The sequence below is a fragment of the Myotis myotis genome, unplaced genomic scaffold (assembly GCF_014108235.1).
Source record: "Myotis myotis isolate mMyoMyo1 unplaced genomic scaffold, mMyoMyo1.p scaffold_m19_p_4, whole genome shotgun sequence".
Taxonomy (NCBI): Eukaryota; Metazoa; Chordata; class Mammalia; order Chiroptera; family Vespertilionidae; genus Myotis; species Myotis myotis.
In genome coordinates, this window is record NW_023416346.1 from 9,349,803 (window position 1) to 9,370,634 (window position 20,832).

Sequence of the window (20,832 nt, forward strand, 5' to 3'; positions counted from 1 at the left end):
CCATACACTTTGTCATGTTGAGATAACAGCATGAAAGGGTTGTCAGGTCGAAAACGGAAGTTTTGGTCTACAAGGGAGACTTTTCTGTGAACAACTTTCTTGGTCAAGAACTGAATTGTTCAGGATGGGAGATGTTTGAGAAATAAGGTTTGACTGTATACCCAAATGCTAATGTTAATTCCCTTTGAGTATTAAAATTATAGGTGATATTTTCCTTCTTTATACTCTTCTGTATTTTTTAATTCTCTAGAGCAGGCATATATTACTTTTTTATAATCAGAAAGAAAAGTTTGGAAACATAATCTAAACAGTCCTAGCCCAGTCCTCCACTCTAACGCCGCGAGCCCACAGGCCTCCCTGGTCTCTTCTGCCGCCCCCAAAGAATCTACCCAAATCCAGTCCCCATGAAGGGCAGAACTCTAGAGGAGGTAGAGAAATAAGCATATTTACTTCTTTCCTTGTCCAGGCTCTAAAGGCCAAGTTCAGAGCTTTGCCACCATGGATCAGGTAGGAGGCAGGATGTCTCCTGTTCTCTCGCAAACCTAAAGGGTGAAAAAGGAAGGCAGAGTGTGAGCAAAGCCATGCGGAAAAGTGAAAGGCTTCTTACTTTTTTCAGGCAACCAGAGAAAATGCTCGAGGTTCTAAACACAACTCCAGATCTCAGTTCTTATAATGTTGTTCATTTAATGAGTACCTACTATGTGCCAGGCATCTGACATCTACATTCTCATTTAATCTTTATACCCAACCCTGTAAGCCAAGTATCACTATCTTCATTTTGTAGTTTAGGAAACTGAGGCTCAGAGAGGCAAAGAGATTTAACCAAGGGCATACACCTAGCAAATTGCCAAAGCCAAGACTGAAACCATGTCTTTCTGAATCCGAGGCCTGTGCTTCTCTCACGACACTACTCTCCCTCTTGGGTTCCAAAATGTAACACTCAGGACAACCATGATTGGCCCCTCTCTACACAGATCTGAAGGGCCATTTAATGCCCTTGTTCTGAGTTACTCCAGGAGGAGGTTATGGCAATGCCAGATTTAGTTAGGTGCAATACAGAATTTTCTACTAAACTGAGCTTTTCAGAACAAGAGATGCAGTGAGTCATTTACCCTCTGAACACTTAAGTGACAGTTTGTCTAGGTGGCAGAATAAGGGCTTGAGGTATTGGATAGGAGACTACTCATTGGTCTCTGAGGTTCTTCATAATTCTGAGTTACTGATTCCTCCTGGCCAAGTCATCTTGAAGAATCTCAGGTCTAATCAAGGGAACTACTCGATTTCAGAGCAGAGTGGACAAGAAGACACCCAGCAGGTACGCTTCCACCTGGGCTGAGACCCGGAACCAACACAACGATACCAGGATGGTCAGGACTGGGCCTTGTCCCCATGGGAAGCAGAATTTCTCAGGAAACAGACTATCCAGACTGAGTTTCTTACTTTAATTGGTAGGAAATAGGAATAATTTCACTGTTATCCAATTTTCTCAGCTACCTTTGCTAAATAAAAATGTTTAAATCTATGCTCTACCCTACATTATGCTTAGTAAAAAAGCCAATCACAAAATATCACATACTGTATGAATCCAGTTTTATAACATTCTATAATGCAAAATTATAGAGATGGAAAACAGAACAATGATTTCCAGAAGTTATGGTTAGTGCAGGGAAGAGAGTGGGTGAGACCACACACGGGTAACACCAGGGAGATCTCTGTGGTGATGGAATAGTACTGTATCTCAGTTGAGGTGATAGTTACATGCATATAGGCGCACACACATGCTCAGGAGATTAAGATAAAAGGGACAGTTGGCAAAGGGCTTGATACCTCGAAAGATGTCCAGGATGTGCTTTCCCACATACCAACAGATGGTTTCAAAGTTGGGGAACTTGAAGAGGTCTGCAGTGCTCAGCCGCTTTTCAATTTCATAGGCTCTGGGGAAAACAGGCACAACAGTGATAAGGATCCTGTTTACTGAGCATCTACTATGTATTAGCTACTGTCTGGATGCTTTATACCAGGACATATATATACGGCCCGTGGGCCTGGGTGGGGAATGTCAGGCCCACGGGCCGTATAAGGCCCATAAAATCATTTGGTCTGGCCCTGCAAAGGCATTAAGAGTGAGTTAATTAAATGTTTGACCAAATATGTTAATTTAAAAATTCTTTTTTTAATATATTTTTATTGATTTCAGAGAGGAAGGGAGAGAGAGAAATAGAAACATCGATGGCCCTAACCGGTTTGGCTCAGTGGATAGAGCATCAGTCTGTGGACTGAAGGGTCCCGGGTTCGATTCTGGTCAAGGGCATGTGCCTTGATTGTGGGCACATCCCCAGTAGGGGGTGTGCAAGAGGCAGCTGATTGATGTTTCTCTCTCATCAATGTTTCTAACTCTCTATCTCTCTCCCTTCCTCTCAGTAAAAATTCAATAAAATATATTTTAAAAAAAAGAAAAAGAAACATCGATGAAAGAGAATCATTGATCAGCTGCCTCCTGCATGCCCCACATTGGGGGTCGAGCCCACAACCCGGGCATGTGCCCTGACTGGGAATCAAACCATGACCTCCTAGTTTATAGGTCAATGCTCAACCATTGAGCCATGCCAGCTGGGGTAGCAGGGTAATTTTTAAGTTGATAATTTTGTATAGCTCAAGAATGATATTATAAATATCCAAATGGCCCTTGGCAGAAAAAAGGTTCCCCACCCCTGCTGTATATCCATTATCTCTAATCCTCAAAACTACTTTGTAAGACCATATTTTATGGGTTAGGAAACTTGGGCTAAAATGTTATGTGACCTGCCCTGGCCAGGTGGTTGTTGGTTGGAGCATTATCCTGTATACCAAAAGGTTTCAGGTTCGATCCCGGTCAGGGCACATACCTAGGTTGCAAGTTTGATCCCCAGTCAGGGTATGTTCGGGAGGAAGAGAGAGAAATAGAAACATCGATGGCCCTAACCTGTTTGGCTCAGTGGATAGAGCGTCGGTCTGCGGACTGAAGGGTCCCAGGTTCAATTCTGGTCAAGGGCATGTGCCTTGGTTGCGGGCACATCCCCAGTAGGGTGTGCACAAGAGGCAACTGATTGATGTTTCTCTCTCACATTAATGTGTCTGTCTGCCTGTCTGTGTCTCTCCTTCATTCCCTCTTTCTCTAAAAATCAATAAATATATCCTCAGGTGAGGATTTTTAAAAAAGGTTATGTGACTTGCCCAAAGTCACATAACTACAAAGTGAGGAAGAGGTATTCATCCTCAGAATGAAGAGCACGAGGAACCAGTATCCATTTCTTTCTGATCATCTTGCCTCCTTGGATGCTGCACTCCTCACTATACAGGAGAACCCAAAGACTCTAGCAATTGGGAATGGCCAACTTGGGATCACCACAGCCTCAGGACTCACTTGAGCTGCATTTCGATGTTAAGGCTGTGTAAGAAGTTTCCTCCGAAGGCAAGGCAGTCCACAGGGGTCAGCACAGCATGGATCCATCCTGCAGTGCAATATGGCAAAATCAGAGCTGGAAGACATCTCCACTCCCCACTCAGCTCAAACACAACTCCTTATAGCAGAAAGCTTGGCAGTGACTCAGAACATTCTAAGTTCCTCTGGTTCTGAGCATTTTAGGTTCCTCCATTCTCCCAATACACATCCTGGCAAAATCTGCCATCATTATAACCCTGAACTGGAACCATCTATGGGGTTAATAAACTCCTACTTCCCTCCTCTCCTCTTCAAAATCTCTCGGTTGCCTCACCCATCCTCTCTCTTGTCTCTGAGAAGGGCATCACCTCTTTGCCATGACTACCACTTCTAACTCTGCTCTAGACAAAACAAAGAGTTCTTGTCTTGGACAGATCTGGGTTAAAATTCTGCCATTTCTAGCTAAATGTCCACTTCACAGGTTGGTTGTGAAGCATGCACCTAAGTTGGAAATCTATTCTCCTTGCGCTTAACACTATACCACCTTCTGAAAAACTTCTGATTTTTCTCCTTAAATCTCTCTCATATTCACCTCCCCTTCTCCATCCACACATCCATACATCCACACATCCTACCAATGTTGTGGTCAGAACCCTCATTATCTCACAACTAGTCTACTTACAACAGCCTTGAAACTGGCTCCTCTACATCAGCAGTTTTTAAGTTGTGGTCCAGTAAACGCTAGGGGATCCCTGGAACTTTTTCAGAGCATATCCAAGATTAAAACTATGCTCATGATAATACTGAGATGTGATTTGTCTTTTTCACTTCATTCTCATTCTCGCACGAGTATACAGTGAAATTTTTCCAAAGGGTATATGACATGATATCACCACATGCAGAAGCAGATTTGAGGATCCAATTGTTTTCTATTAGCCCAAACATTAAAAATATTTGTGAAATGTAAATGTCAATCTTCTCACTAAATTTTGTTTTGGTTTGAAAATAGTTATTTTTCATAAACATTGATGTAATGAGCTTATTGCTATTATCTCTGAATGGATTAATATATATCTTTGCATTTTGTTTTAATTTATAATATGAGAAATTATTAATATAAACCAAAAAGTAAATGCTCTTTTGGGTCCTCAATAATAATTAAGAGTATAGAGGGGTCCTGAGTGCAAAGTGTTTGCAAGCCACTGCTCTACACCAATCTCAACTTCTGAAGTCTATCTTTCAGAACCCAACCCAAAGTGATATATCTAAAATACAAATCTGCCCATGTCATCCCCTGCTCATAATTCATCAGTGAAATGTTCATCTACAGAAGAATAAATAAACTGCCATATACTCATACAACAGAACACTAGAAAGCAAGTAAAATAAATTAATTTCAGCTACTTGATGCAACATGGATCTCACAATCACAATGTCCAGGGGGAGAAAAGCAGGTTAAAAAAGAATATTATCTCTAATATGATGATTCCATTAATAGAACATTCAAGACATGTAAAACACTATCATACATTGCTTAATGAGGCATCCTATATAATAAAAGGATCAAAATGCATAAGAATGATAATCACCAACTTCAGGACAATGGCTAGCTCTGAGAGGGAAAAATGTGAATGTAATTGAAAGCATACAGGAGGTTTCAAATATATTTATAATAATTACCCAACATGGGAGCACCTAAATATATAAAGCAAATCTTGATGGCTATAAAGGGAGAGACTAACAGTAATACTGTCATCGTAGGGGATTTTAATGCCCCATTGACATCGATGGATAGATATTCCGGACAGAAAATCAACAAAGAAACGAGGACCTTAAATGGCACACTAGATCAGATGGATTTAACTGACATCTTCAGAGCATTTCACCCCAAAGAAGCAGAATATACATTATTTTCAAAGTGCACATCGAACATTTTCTAGGACAGACCTCATGTTAGGATGCAAAACAAGTCTCAATAAATTTAAGAAAACTGAAATCATATCAAGCATCTTCTCTGATCATAATGGTATGAAACTAGAAATCAATCGCAAGGAAAAAATGGAAAAGCACACACAAAGACATGAAGGCTAAATAACATGTTACTAAACAATGAATAAGGTAACAATGAGATCAAGAAGAATCAAAAGATATCTTGAAATAAATGAAAACACACATGAAAACACAACCACCCCAAACCTATGGGACACTGTGAAAGCAGTCCTAAGAAGAAATTCATAGCATTACAGGCCTATCTCAAGAAACGAAAATCTCAAATAAACAATTTAACTTTACACTTAAAGGAACTTGAAAAAGTACAATAAATAAAGCCCAACGTGAGTAAGGAAGGAAATAATAAAGATCAGAGCAGAAATAAAAGAAACAGTCATAAAAAACAACAATACAAAAGATCAATGTAACCAAGAGCTGGTTCTTAGAAAACATAAACACAATTGACAAACCTTTAACCTGACTCATCAAGAAAAAAAGAGAGAGGACCCAAATAAATAAAATCAGAAATGAAAGAGAAGTAACAACTGACATGAAAGAAATAAAAAGGATTGTAACAAAATATTATGAAAAACTATATGCCAACAAATTGGACAATCTGGAAGAAATGCATAAATTCCTAAAAACATACACTCTTCCAAAACTGAATCAGAAAGAATCAGAGAACCTGAATAGACAGATGACAATTAGTGAAACTGAAGCAGTAATAAAAAAAACTCCCAACAAACAGAAGTCCTGGACTGAATGGCTTCACAGGTGAATTTCCCAAACATTCAGAGAACTAAAACCTATCCTTCTCAAACTATTCCAAAAAATTCAAGAGGAGGGAACACTCCCAAGCTCATTTTACAAGACCAGCATTATCCTAATGCCAAAACCAGATAAAGACACTACAAAGAAAGAAAATTATAGGCCAATATCCCTTATGAACATAGATGCTAAAATCCTCAACAAAATATTAGTAAACCGGATCCAGCAATACATAAAAAAAGATTGCACACCATGATCCAGTAGGATGTGAGGTTGGTATAATATCCACAAATCAATAAAATGATACAGCTCAGCCAGCGTGGATAAGTGGTTGAGCGTTGACCTATGAACCAGGAGGTCATGGTTTGATTCCCAGTCAGGGCACATGCCAGGGTTGCAGGCTCAATTCCCAGTAGGGGGCGTGCAGGAGGCAGCTGATCAATGATTCTCTCTCACCATTGATGTTTCTATCTCTCCCTCTCCCTTCCTCTCTGAAATAAATTAATATAGAGATATAAAACAGGGAAAGTCTGAAATTGATTACCTAAGCTCTTGTCTCAAGACTGGAAAAGAGAAAGCAAAAAACCCAAAGCAAGCAGAAGGAAGAAAAACAAAGATAAAAGCAGAAATCAGTGAAAATGAAAACAGAAAAACAGAAAAATCAATGAAATGAGTGTTTTTTAAAGTTCAATAAAATTGATAAACTTCCATCAATATTCACACAGAAGAAAAGAGAAGGCACAAATAACTAATATCAGGAATGAAACAGGGTTTCACTAGAGAATTGGAAGACATCAAATGGATAATAAGGAAATACTATGAACAACTCTACACACACAAATTTCACAACTTAGAAAAAATGGACAATTCTCCTTAGAAGTACAAACTATCACAACTCACCCATTATGAAATAATTTGAATACCCTAATAAAGTTCAAGAAAATTGAATGCTCATTAAAAACTTCCCCCAAAAGAAATCCCTAGGTACATGAAATTGGACTTGAGAATTCTACCAAATGTTTTCAGGAAATTTAACACTAATTCTGAAATTAAGAAATCAAGAAAATCTAAATGGAGAGACTTACTGTGTTAATGGGAGACTCAACATAGTAAAGATGTCAACTTTTCCCAAATTGAGACAACTGGGAGGACTTTTTCAAAATACACACACTCAGATCCCACTCAAGACCTACAAATTCGTACTTCTAGGGGTGAAGCTTAGGCATGTGTTGTTTAGGAGAAAAGCCCCACCTTCCCCCCCACATCATTCTGATTTATAGCCTGCAATGCCAGCCTCCCAGTCACCATCATTAGAGTCATAGGGCTGAGAGTTCTGCTATCACCAAGTACCCCAGTGCAAAGAAGTCTATCAACCTCCTCCTGGGACTCCCCACCATTAGCCTTCCCAAGTGGTTATGCTGCTCACTGGCCACCATGTGAATTTTCTTGATGTCCAGTTCTGAGCCTTCAGCTGATATGAAAGGATATCCCACATAATCACATAAACATATTATAGCAAGGGGCTGGCTCTGATGCCACAAGCTCTCCTCTCCCTGCCCTCCTCAAATGCTCCCAGAGGGGCCCAGAAAAGACCTGTGGGAATGAAAAGCGTCTGTCCTTGCTTCACAGAACACTTGTAGCACTTTTCCACCTGGTCCCCAAAGAACATCTCATCCTGGTTAGAGGAGCTGCTCCAGCACTCAAAGAGAGTCAGGTTGGCATTTGTTGGGCGGATCAAGTAGAAGATCTTCTCACCCTGAAACAAAAAGAGGTTGAAATGCCAAAAACATTAAGGGTTTCCAGAAAAGTCCTCAAGGGGTTCTCCAAAAGGATATTCTCTCTCCCATGCTCTAAGACCACACAGTATGCCAGAATTCTTTTCCAAACCCATCCAAAGATCATTTTATTTGAATTTGGAAAACTTCAAAAGGTACTTTTTCACTTTTAAGCTTCTATGATATTGACAAAAATAATTTTAAAAGGGTATTTCAAACAAAATTGTTCAACTTAGCACAAATGTACACCAAAGGCTCCTATTTTTCATGCAATGCCAAATGAAAAATGGCCTCTATGGATAAAAAGATCAATATTACTAACCCTAGGAGAATTTAAGGCCATATTACCAATGAGAAGAAATTGAATTTGCCTTTAAATGCCATTTACAGAGAGTATTCCTTCTCACACCTACAATCAAAGCTAATAAAAGTTTAAAAGTTCAGTAATCGCCTAAGGACTTCTGAAAGATTTTATGTTAGGTGATTATCTGCTAAAAGAACATTTTATTTCCTAATTATATTTTGCCTGGATAATCACCAGATACATAATTTGGCAGAAAAGACACAAAAACCCACTAGCACAAAAATATCCCAACCCACAGCTTTATTACTTTAACCAGTATTTCATGATAAATTTCAATGAAGAAAAGCAACAGTAGAAATCATCTTTAAAAATTATCTATTATACAATTAGAGAAATTTGAATCAGATCTGTAGATTAAATAATAGTATTATATCAGTATTAATTTCCTGATTTTGATAACTATAATATATTACCCTTGTGTTTAAGAAATACACACTGGCCCTAACCAGTTTGGCTCAGTGGATAGAGCATCGGCCTGCGGACTGAAGGGTCCCAGGTTCGATTCCAGTCAAGGGCATGTACCTTGGTTGCGGGCACATCCCAGATTTGCAGGAGGCAGCTGATCGATGTTTCTCTCTCATCCGATGTTTCTAACTCTCTATCCCTCTCCCTTCCTCTCTGTAAAAAATCAATAAATTATATTTTAAAAAAAGAAATACACACTGAATTATTATGAGATAAAAGGACACCATGTCTGCAACTACTCTCAAATGTTTCAGAAAAAAATCTATATATAAAATCATTTTATTATGTTTGCTTTAAAGAAAGAAAGAATGTAATAAAATGGTAACCTTTGGAGAATCTGAATAAAGGACACAGAAATTCTTCCTGTTATTTTTGTATTTTTTCAATAAAAAATTGTTTAAAAATAAAAAGTTTGCCTGGCTGGCATGGCTCAGTGGTTGAGCATCGACCTATGAACCAGGAGGTTGCAGTTTGGTTCCTGGTCAGGGCACATGCCCAGGTTGCAGGCTCAATCCCTAATGGGGGGTGTGCAGGAGGCAGACGATCAATGATACTCTTTCATCACTGATGTTTCTATCTCTACCTTTCTGTTCTTCTCTGAAATAAAAAAAAATATATTAAAAAATAAAATAAATAAAAATTAAAAAGTTAAATGTAACATTTGTGTGATAGCTCTTCATTTAAATGCTCCATCCCTACAGGAGAGGGCTGGAAGAAGTTAATGGGGGGGGAAAGGAGGACCTATGTAATACTTTCAACAATAAAAATCAAAAGAAAAAAAATGCTCCAGTCCATCCAGTGTGGCTGTATGGTTGAGCATTGGCCCATGAACCAAGAGGTCACGGTTCGATTCCTGGTCAGGGCATATGCCCAGATTGCAGGCTCAATCCTGCACGGGAGGGAGAAGGCAGACGATCTATGATTCTCTCTCATCATTGATATTTCTATCTCTCTCTGTCTCTCCCTTCCTCTCTAAAATCAATGAAAATATATTTTAAAATAAATAAATAAATGCTACAATTTCGTCATGAGAAAACAATGGAAACAATTAGTTCAGGATTGGTGATCAGTTGAACAAGAGCCATATCCGTTTTCTGCTCTATCCTTGACATTTCTGAAAAGAAAACTAAATAGTATGAACAATGGTGGAAAACAATCAAAATTATTTAAGAAATGTTTTCTAGACCTCAAAAATCCTTTGTAGTCATTAACAATTGATATTCTAATTATAACAACTAAAAGGAAAATTATCTATAGGAAGGCTGACATTAAAACAAAACTCATATATTCTCTGTCTTGATGGTGGTGGAAGTTATACAACTACTTGTATATACAAGTGTCAAAACTCATCATACTATACACTTAAAACATTAATTTTATGGTATACTAGAGGCCTGATGCATGATATTCGTGCAAGGGGCTCGGCCCTCGCAGCCCCTCGCAGCCCCGGCCAGCCCTCACAGCCCCAGCTTTGTCCAGAAGCTCATACAGACGGTCGTTCTGCTGTTCAGTCTAATTAGCATATTAGCTCTTTATTATATAGGATAGGATAAAGTATGCCTAAATAAAGTTAGGGGGAAGGGAAGTTTCGCAAGTTACCAGGAATTTCAGCAGTAAATATGGACATTTGCACACAGTGGTAGTATATATTGGTTCAATTAAGAAGATAATAGTTGGAAAAAATTTTAGGCATCTGCTATTATTGAAAAAAATGTTAAGCACCAACTGTGAAGTAGAGACAGTTTACATGGCATACTCACTAAGTACCCAATCCTGGCAGAGTAGTTACATGGAAATGTCACCCAAATAGAATCTGGGAGGCAGGAAGGCCTCAGCAGCCTGTTTTGTGCTGCCACCTGAAAAAAAGAGTGGTCCAAGGCCTGACTGCCTACAGAAGCCATACACATTCCTACCTTGAGCACATGGTACCAGACCGAGGTGCCGCCAAAGTCAATGTGGAAGTCTGTATAGCTATCCCGCACGCTCATGAGGCAGTACTTCTGCACATTGGGCCTCTCAAAGATACACTCCTCGGGCCACAGGTTCTCCACCCATGAGAGCTTCCGAACAATCTTGGGTGTCTCCACAAGGTTAGAAAGCCTAGCAAGGAAGGGATGGAGAACAGATGTCAGCTGATTAGGAATTGAAGTTGAAGTCTGAATAAAATGCCCTCCGTTCCAGTGAGAGTCAGATAAAGACAAAGTTGTTCTCTCCACAGAATCCCCAAGGGTACATAGGACACTTATTTCTGTAAATCTGGTCAGCATCCTCATTCCACTCAGCTCTAGAGGTCCCAAGACCCAGCTCCACAGCCTTCTTCAATCAAAGGCAATCATGTCTCTACTAAATGTTCATACCCCCTCACCCCAGACCACTCACTTGGCCCTTGGTTTATAACAGTTAATTGTATTGTCCCCATCTCATGGTGTCTTCTTTATGAGGAACCATTAGAGAAACTTCTCTGGGCTCAGTTCCAGGTAAAGAAGTGTTTCTCCCAAACATCTGGTTGTTTTTATCCTATGTGAAAACCACAAATCCTGTACTATTACATTCCCTTCTTTGTTCTGAACTTCAGGGAATTCAGTGAAAGCTCTAAAGTCCTTCTCCATCAACTATAGAGACATTCATACATGCATTTTGTGGGCAGATGACCCACCAGATGTATCTTATCTCCCCACCTTTATTTTCCTTTTATTCCAATTTTCTCTTTTCCCCCTCTTTGCATCTCTGTAAGCTGCTTGAAATAGTCTTTCAAAATGAAGTGAGGTATAAACAAACGTAGGGTTTTCTTTAAACACCTTCAGGTTAACTTCGTATGTTAAAACCACTAGCAAGGGTTTCAATATTGTACTATAGTTATTGTAAGATGTTGCCATTGAGGGAAACTGGATCAAAATACACAGGACCCCCCTGTACATTTTTTTACAATTGCCTGTGAATCTATAATTATGTCAAAATTAAAGGTTAAAGAAGTAAACAATCAGACAGTACTCTTTCTAAGTGCAAAAGGATATGTTATGATTTTCGGGATCTCCCATGGTTTTGAGCACAGAGAAGACTACATATATTTATTGAGTATATGAGTCCAGACAAAATCATTTAAAGATCATAAGCTTTTTTTTCCTTCTTTTATAAATCTAAGAAATCTTATCCTTAGAGAAACTATTTGGGGGTAATTTTAGTAAGTCTATTTCCAGGGACAGAGGACCTATCCTGGGAGTTAAACAAGTGGCCATGCCACATTCTAAATATCAGAAGGTCTAAGAAAGCTATCCTGGTCTTGAAGGAGATAAAAATTAATTAAATTAGCTACTATATAATCTATCCAATGCTAGAAACTGTGAAGGAGAAATATGATTTGGTTGTTATGTGAGCATCAAACTTAGAAAAGTATAAACCAGCTCCCCATCCCAAAGGAAGTAACCACCAGGAGGAAGGGAAAGGAACACTAATATATACTCAGTATATAAGTTCCAGGCATTTGTCAGGCTTTTTACTCACCCCTGTCCCTCCTACCTGGTATCAGAGAATTCCAAACTAATGACATTGAGGACTTTCTCCCTCTTCCCACTGTAGTAATATTTCACAAAATCACCGAGCTTCATCTTGCAGTCGGCCTGGCGCGCCACATCAATCACATCAATCTCTTTGTCAGAGCCTGGAGTAAAGAGATGGGTTCTGTACCAAGTGGTCTTAGAGACCGGGGAAGTGTCTCTCGTCCTCTTACCAGTCCCTAGAATGGCCTGCACTCAAAACCTCTCTCCTCAGACATTGTATTTGTATGTGCATATCTGAGAGGTGAGTGTAGGAATCCCTCACACTCTCCTATGTGCTAGATCCAGGACTACTAGGGCAACAGAAATACCTGACACACAGCCGCTCACAGTACAATCCTCCTGCCTGGGCCCTGCTTCCTCACTTTTTCTTTTCCTCTCCCGCAAGACGCATGCTCAGAAGAAAATTGGCATGTGAGGGCAAAAAAAATCAAAAGCTTTCTCATCTCAAGCAAGGACAGAGAGACCATTACAATTTCTGGTACTGCCCAGGTTAAAAAAATGGGGCTCCACCTGGGGTTTTGTGATCTGTTAGGAAAAAGGAGAAGGAGAAGGACAGGATTTTGGTTCTAGCTTTGCCAAATAATGACTCTGAGCAAGCACTTCACCTGAGATTCCCGAGATGGTTAGAAAGGAAATGCAAAAGATAGATTGGAGGGGTCACAGGTCTTAATGAGAGTGAACAATATTACAGTTAAGATGGTCTGTGTTGCTTACCAACATAGTGTTCCACGTCCCTCACAGTGAATGATGGTGAGGGTAGGGTCATCCCCAATCCATCCTTCTTCAAGACTAGGATGGGCACACTGAAGCTATTCTCTTCCAGGAATTCCACAGTCAGCTGACTTCCAGTGGGTTTCAGAATCACTTCATCTGAGCTGTGGGCCATAGGAGAGAAACTCTGAGCCCCAGAGGCCCTGCCACTGAAGGCCTCACTAGATGCTACCACTCACTTATGGGGTGGGATCTTGCTGAGGGGATCTAAGGTAGGCTGGCAACTAATGGCATAAACTTCATGTGCTAGGGAAGAAAGGACCTATCCAAGGTAAGAAGCCAGGTCACTGGCAGAGGTGGAAAGCTTAACCCAGGATATCCTGTCAATAGTGTGCTATTCTCTGGATGTCAAAGGAAGACATCAATCAACAGCCTGCCCACGAAGAAAAGACATAGCTGACAAGTTTAGCTAATTTATTCTAACTCAGAGCAGTAGTATCCCATATAAAATATTGGCAGATAAAGAGAAAATACTAACAAAAAACAAAAAAAATTTTTACAATCACTTACTCAACACACATACTTAGGTAACTAGAAAACAGGAGGGTTTTTTTTTAAAAAAATCATGCTGGAGAAAAGATGGGACTATTTGGTAAGTTGTGTTGAGACAAACATCTGGAAAAATATTATGCTCAATGGCTACCGCACTGTTTACATAACTCTAGACAATTCAAAGATTAAATTGGAAAAAATAAATACAAGTAGTAGTACAAAAAACATGAGAGACAAGGCACAGCACCTACTAAAAATAGTAAAAATAAATTTAATTACATAAAAATTAAAATTTTCTTCAAGGAAAGCTATTATAAATCAGTAAGAAATAGGCAGCAACCCAACAGAAAAATTGTCCAACAACATAAGCAAGCAGTAACAGAAAGGAATAGGACAATTTATAAACATACAAAAATATATTTGTCTCCTTCATAATTAAAGAAATCAAGTGGGAACATTTCATTTTTTATCTTATCAGAAAAGCAAAAAAGTTCTAGCCAGTTTGGCTCAGTGAATAGAGTGTCAGCCTGCAGACTGAAGGGTCCCAGGTTCAATTCCGGTGAAGGGCACATGCCCAGGTTGTAGGCTCAATCCCCAGTAGGGGGCATGCAGGAGGCAGCCAATCAATGATTCTCGCTCATCACTGATGTTTCTCTCTCTCTCTCTCTCCCTCTCCTTTCCTCTCTGAAATCAACAAAAATTAAATAAATAAATAAATAAATAAATAAATAAATAAGCAAGCAAGCAAAAAAAAGTTTGATAGTAAACAGTGCTGGCCAGTATACAGGGAATTAGATACTTTCACACATTGTCTAGTGGGAGTGTGAAATATAGTCACTTTGCAAATACTTTGACAATATTTGTAAAAATTTTTAAAGCACATACTCTTTGACCTAGCAATTTCACTTTTAGGTAATAAATCTATAAATAAACTTATCCACATATGCAAAAACTTGATTATAAAGACATTTACTGCAGGTTTTTTTCTAACAGCAAAGTACTAGAATCAATTTAAATGTTCATCAATAGAGGATTGGTTAAATAAATTATATATTCATACAGTGGAACACTAAACATCCATGAAAAATAATAAATACATGTGCATGTGTTAATATGGACTGATCTTCGAGATATATAATTTTAGGCCTGGCTGGTGTGGCTCAGTTGGTTGGAGAATTGTTCCATGGACCAAAGGTTATGAGTTTAATTCCTGGTCAGGGCACATACCCAGGTTGCGGGTTCAATCTCCAGTAAGAGTGTGTTCGAGAGGCAACTAATAGATGTTTCTCCCTCTTCCACTCTCCCTTCCTCTCTCTAAAAATCAATAAAAAGAATTTTTAAAGGTATATAATTTTAGGTTAAAAAAGCAGGATGCAGCCCTAACCGGTTTCGCTCAGTGGATAGAGCATCAACCTGAAGACTGAAAGGTCCCAGGTTCGGTTCAGGTCAAGGGCATGTACCTTGGTTGCGGGCACATCCCCAGTAGGAGGTGTGCAGGAAGCAGCTGATCAATGTTTCTCTCTCATCGATGTTTCTAACTCTCTATCCCTCTCTCTTCCTCTCTGTAAACAATCAATAAAGTATATTTTAAAAAAAAACTAATTAAAATGGTTAAGACTGTAAATTTTAAAAAAAGCAAGATGAAGAATATAGAGTGTTTCTATTTGTATTTTTTAAAAGAATAATTAATACAAACACATACATTCTTTTTTTTAAGTATGCAGTTTTATTTAATCCTCACCCAAGGATTTTTTTCCCCATAGATTTTTAGAGAGAGTGGGAGAGAGGGAGGAGGGGAGAAGTGAGAGAGAGAAACATCAACATAAGAGAAACATTAACTGGTTGCCTCCTGCACACACACCCTGACTGGAGCCAGGGATTGAACCTGCAACTAAGGTACATGCCCTTGACTGGAAATCAAATCTGAGCCGCCTCGATCCACAGGCCGAAACTCTAACCACTGAGCAACCAGCCAGGACTGCATTCTTGTATAAGCAAAAAACTACTTCTGAAAGAATGCACAAGAAATTGGTTAAATTTGGAGAAGAGATCTGAGGGGTCTGAAGTAAAAAGGAGACTCACTGCCTTTACATAAACAAAACAAAAAATATTAAGTTAAAGAAAAAGTTGTATTTCTAAACAACACTTTAGTTACAGGAAAGCTGAAAATGATCAAATGAATTAAAAACTAAGCAAAAGAGAGTACCTTCATTCATTAACTTTTTTAACTCATTATTTTTGCACAACTGATGTAATTTATTTTTAATAAGCCCATCTTAATTTTTTTAAAGGAAACTCTGTTTTGATTGCAAAAGACAGACATGATCCCTCATATTTTTCTTTATTTTTTAAAAGAGATTCCTCATCTTTACAATGAGAATTAAACTTTTGGATCTTTAAGACTCTTAGCTGTCCCAATCTGTGGGTACATGTAAATATCCTCGTCTGACTTGAGCAAAACTGCCTCCCAATCTATCAAAAGTTTCCAGAAGTGGACCTTAATGTACTCTGTGTACATCAAATGAAACTCTAACAATGTTTCTCAGGAACTAAAACAGAAGATTCCTCTCCAGAGGGAACTCACAGAGCCCTGTAGACACCTCCAAGTGGGGGAAGCACCTAATGGGGCAGCCAGCGGGAAAGCTGGAAAGAAGAAGGTCCCAGCTTCCCGGAGCCATAGAGTTCACCAGCCCTTGGGGTCCAAGTACTCACCTGTCAAAGGTCCGACTGCGGAGCTCTCGAATGAATGTAGGGCTTCCAGTTTTCACCGGCTTCCCCTTGTGTGCATCATGCCCTTTTGAAGACACACGGCGTTTTTTCACTAAGCCAGAAAAAGACATGAGACCATGAATCAGAATGGCGGTGAGCTATGTTTCCAAGAGCAAAGGCCTCGGCAGACCCTGCTCCTCTTCCAATCTAATAACTCCTTAGAGCACCAGGAGTCAACAAGGCCCTCACAAACTCAGGAAAGTTCTTAGTGAGGATAGGTGCTTCTTCTGAGAAATCCCCAGGGAGGGAGGGAGGGAGGGAGGAAGGGAGGGAGGTGAAGCTCTGCACTCTGCCCTCTCCATGGGGCAGCTGCTGTCCTGCAGGGCCTATATAGTCTCTGCTATTTCCCAAGGGAGATGAATCTGAAGCACCCACACAAAGGCAATCGCCCTTTCAAGCTTCCTTTGCTTTGTCTTTCCTCTGGCCCATGTTCTCGTGGAAATCCCAAGATCTACTTACTAATGGAAGGCCCATGTAAGACCTCACAGTTGGGGCAGTGGTAGAGGTCAATGTCAGCAGCCTTCTCCTCTTCAACACCAACACAACTAGAAAAGACAAAATCAGCCAGGGTTTATGGAAATTTTATTTTTTATAAGGCCTATAACTGTGCTGTCCAGTACACATGATTATTTACATTTAAATTAATTCAAATTAAAATTTCAAAAGCAGTTCCTCCATCACACTAGCTATAATTCAAGTGATCAATAGCCACATGTACCCTAGCCAGTTTGGCTCAGTGGACAGAGCATTGGCCTTCGGACTGAAAGGTCCCAGGTTTGATTCCAGTCAAGGGCGTGTGCCTTGGTTGCGGGCACATCCCCAGTGGGAGGTGTGCAGGAGGCAGCTGATCAACTCTCTCATCGATGTTTCTAACTCTATCCCTCTCCCTTCCTCTCTGTAAAAAATCAATAAAATATATTTAAAAAAATAAAAATAAATTTCTGGTTAAAAAAAAAAATACCCACATGTGGCTAGAGGTTACCATATTGGGCAGATTATCAAACATTTTCATCAGTGCAAAAAGTTCTAGTGGACTACACTGGCCTAAAACAATTATGACAGAGTTAAAAATGAAGACAGTAAAACTTCATTAAGACTCAGAATGGCCCTGGCCAGTTCAGCTCAGTTGGTTGGGTGTTATCCCATGCACCAAAAGGTTGGTGGTTTGATTCTGGTCAGGCCTGGATCCCCAATCCCTAGTATGGGGTGTGCAGGAAGCAGCCAATCAATGTTCTGCTCTCACATCAATGTTTCTCTCTCTCCCCCTCCCCCTCCCTTCCTTTCTCTCTAAATATCAATAAAAATATATATATTTTTTAAAAAGACTCAGAATGGTCAAAGCAGAAAGAGACTCTAGAGCAGTGTTATCCAATAGAAATATAATGTGAGCCAAATAGGTAATTTTAAATGTTCTAGTAGCCACATGAAAAAGGTAAAAAGAAACAGGTGAGCCCTAGCCGGTTTGGCTCAATGGATAGAGCATTGGCCTGCGGACTGAAGCATCCCGGGTTCAATTATGGTCAAGGGCATATGCCCGGGTTGCAGGCTCGATCCCCAGTAGGGTTCGTGGAGAAGGCAGCTGATCAATGATTCGCTCTCATCATGGATGTTTCTATCTCTCTCTCCCTCTCCCTTCCTCTCTGAAATCAATAAAAATATTTTTTTAAAAAGAAACAGGTGAAATTTTAATATTTTATTTAACCAATATATCCAAAATATTATCATTTCAACATATAATAAAATTTAAACTTTATTGATCATTGTACTTTATTAAATGCAAAAGATTAAAAGGGTATTTTATTGTCAACGGTGGTTCTGAGTGAAGGATTACAGGTAATCATTTTCCTCTTATCTGTGTTTTCTAATTTTCTATAGTGAACATGTTATTTATTTCATATTGTAATTTCTAAAAGATATTTAATTTTGAAAATTTGAGTTTGCATGTATATGAGGTAGAAATCTCACAAAATTAAATCCTTCTTCACCAAAGAAGTCATCAGCAGTCCTCCAAGTAACTCCGGCTAAGATCAAACTCCTAAAATCTTTTAGTCGGCCACACACAGCAGGGAGAATAAGAATAAGGCAGAGCTCCAACTATTTCAGCCAAGATCATGCTCATAAACTGACTTCCTGGGATCAGGACCCCATCACTTTCTATATATATATGTATATTTCTTTATTGATTTCAGAGAGGAAGGGAGAGGGAGAGAGAGAAACATCAATGATGAGAGAGAATCAGTGATTGGCCGCCCACTGCACGCCCCCTACTGGGGATCGAGCCCGCAACCCACGCATGTGCCCTTGGCCAGAATCAAACCCGGGACCCTCAATCCGCAGACTGACGCTCTATCAACTGAGCCAAACCAGCTAGGGCCCCATCACTTTCTCAAGTGCTAATCCTAATGTCTATAAACCTACTGCATATCAATAAACTGAGGATATCACCATCAAGTTGGTAGGATTTTTAAATGGACTCAGATAATGTACATAAAGTACCTCGCACAGTGAGGACAGAGTCTGGTACACAGTAAGTAGTCAGTAAGTAATAGCTAATATTTTTCCATCCAGCCTAGACCTCACCCTTAACCTGCTTAAACTTTCTTTAAATATATTCCCCAAACCTTATAGCAGTAACTCATTTCCCTGGACTACATCCTTTCTGTCTCACACCCCTGTTACCTTTGCACACTGCTCAAGAAGGACCCCTCGAGTATCTCTCTCCTGAACTTTCATCCCACATAGCTATGTGCTTTCTCTACCCCAAACATCCACGGCTCATCAACTTTCTCGACTTTTCTACTGTACCCCCAGAAATCCTAGTTCTTGGTAAACAAATCCCTCTATATTCACATCCCTTTCAACAAACCCCTTCTCTTCACCTTTCTGGTTTAAGTGAATGCAGTTTCTCACCATTTTCTCTATATCAGTGCCACTCGAAATATAGCCCATGCACTAATGCTGTGATAAATAAAGAGCACAAAAATTTTAATGGCAATTTGGCTGAGGAATTTTACATCTGTTGAATCTAATAATAAAAAATTGGGGCTTTTCTTTTGTATAGCTTTTTTATTCAGACCACTTTTCTAGCAATTCATATTTTATTTAAAAAAGGACTGGTCCAAGAAATAAAAAAAGGGACTGGTCCATTATGGATTGGAAATTAAAGAGTCGAAGAAACACTTTGGTAGAGCCCTGTCAGGTAGAAGTTGCATATTCTCCCAGACCCTTATAACTCAGGGCTGGGCTGCAGATAGACATCCCCCTCATTCTCCAGTGAGACTTTGAATCATCTCTCCTCTACCCTTTTGTATGATCTCCTATTCCTGAGTTTCATATCATCTAACCATAGCCCTTCCTACTCCTCTTCACTGTCAGCTACTCATCTCCCCAACATTACCTCTTCACTGAAGAACCTACTCAGGTTCCTCTTCAACTAACTCCTCCCAATTTTCCACATGACATTGTTATCAATGTAGAGGCCCAATATCTTGGCCTCTTAGCTCTCTGACCTCCTCATCTTTGGAGACTGCTACCTCCACTTCCATTTCAGCTGCCAACTCCTATAGTCAACACTTGCAGTTGCTCCACCTATGAAATGTGAAATTCACACATCACACTCTCTGACCACAAGTATATCCATTCAGCTCTCATTCTTTACACCTGTTCTTTGCCTGCAAAATCCCTTTGATCCTACTTTTAAGCGTGAAAAAATATTCACTGATTCTTGACTTCGCCCTTCTTCACTTCAACCATTCTCTTATAGATATCCTCAACTCACTTGCCCCACAGCCTCTCCATCACCCCCATATGCAAATACCAACCCTGGCTCAATCAAACTACATAACACTGAACCACTGGGCATGGCTGGAGAAGAATCACCCAATGGATCTGGTGCCACAATAAAGTCATTGTCCAAAATATCTGAATCACAGAATGGCCAATACAATATTGAAGGAGAATTAAGTTGGAAGACTGATGCTACCTGACTTTAAGAAGTACTCTAAAACAACAGTAATTGCCCTCGCTGGTGTGTGGCTCAGTGGTTGAGTGTCTATCTATGAACCAGGAGGTCACAGTTCAATTCCCAGTCATGGCACATGCCCGGGTTGTGGGCTTGATCCCCAGTGGGGGCTATGCAGGTTCGTTCTCTCTCTCTCTCTCTATCTCTCCCCTTCCACTCTGAAATCAATAAAAACATATATTTTTAAATGCTCAAAAGATCTGAACAGACATGTCATCAAAGAAAATAAACAGATGGCAAATAAGCATATGGAAAGGTGCTCTACATCGTATGTCATTAGAAAAATGCAAATTAAAACAATAAGAGATCACTATATACATACCAGAATAGCCAAAATCCAGAATACTGACAACACCAAATGCTGGAGGAGAGGTGTAGCAACAGGAACTCTCATTCTTTGCAGGTGGGAATGCAAAATGGTACAGCCACTTTGGAAGACA

At 39.7% G+C, this 20,832-nt stretch overlaps 1 protein-coding gene across 4 annotated transcripts in view; it reads right to left on the reverse strand.

Moving 5' to 3' along the window:
* The window catches only part of PHF8 (PHD finger protein 8), a 76,914-nt gene that overhangs the window by 36,819 nt on the left and 19,263 nt on the right, over window positions 1-20,832 (reverse strand). For 3 of the 4 annotated variants that reach the window (XM_036304351.1, XM_036304353.1, XM_036304354.1), the window contains exons 3-11: window positions 16,831-16,916; window positions 16,315-16,423; window positions 13,054-13,214; window positions 12,299-12,440; window positions 10,696-10,882; window positions 7,772-7,934; window positions 3,404-3,491; window positions 1,828-1,934; window positions 451-542 (exon numbers count right to left, since the gene is read on the reverse strand). In XM_036304351.1, the coding sequence (XP_036160244.1) occupies window positions 451-542; window positions 1,828-1,934; window positions 3,404-3,491; window positions 7,772-7,934; window positions 10,696-10,882; window positions 12,299-12,440; window positions 13,054-13,214; window positions 16,315-16,423; window positions 16,831-16,916 (1,135 nt within the window). Of the gene's footprint in view, window positions 1-450; window positions 543-1,827; window positions 1,935-3,403; window positions 3,492-7,771; window positions 7,935-10,695; window positions 10,883-12,298; window positions 12,441-13,053; window positions 13,215-16,314; window positions 16,424-16,830; window positions 16,917-20,714; window positions 20,787-20,832 lie in introns of those variants that run through there. The other variant, XM_036304352.1, reaches the window with a different exon arrangement.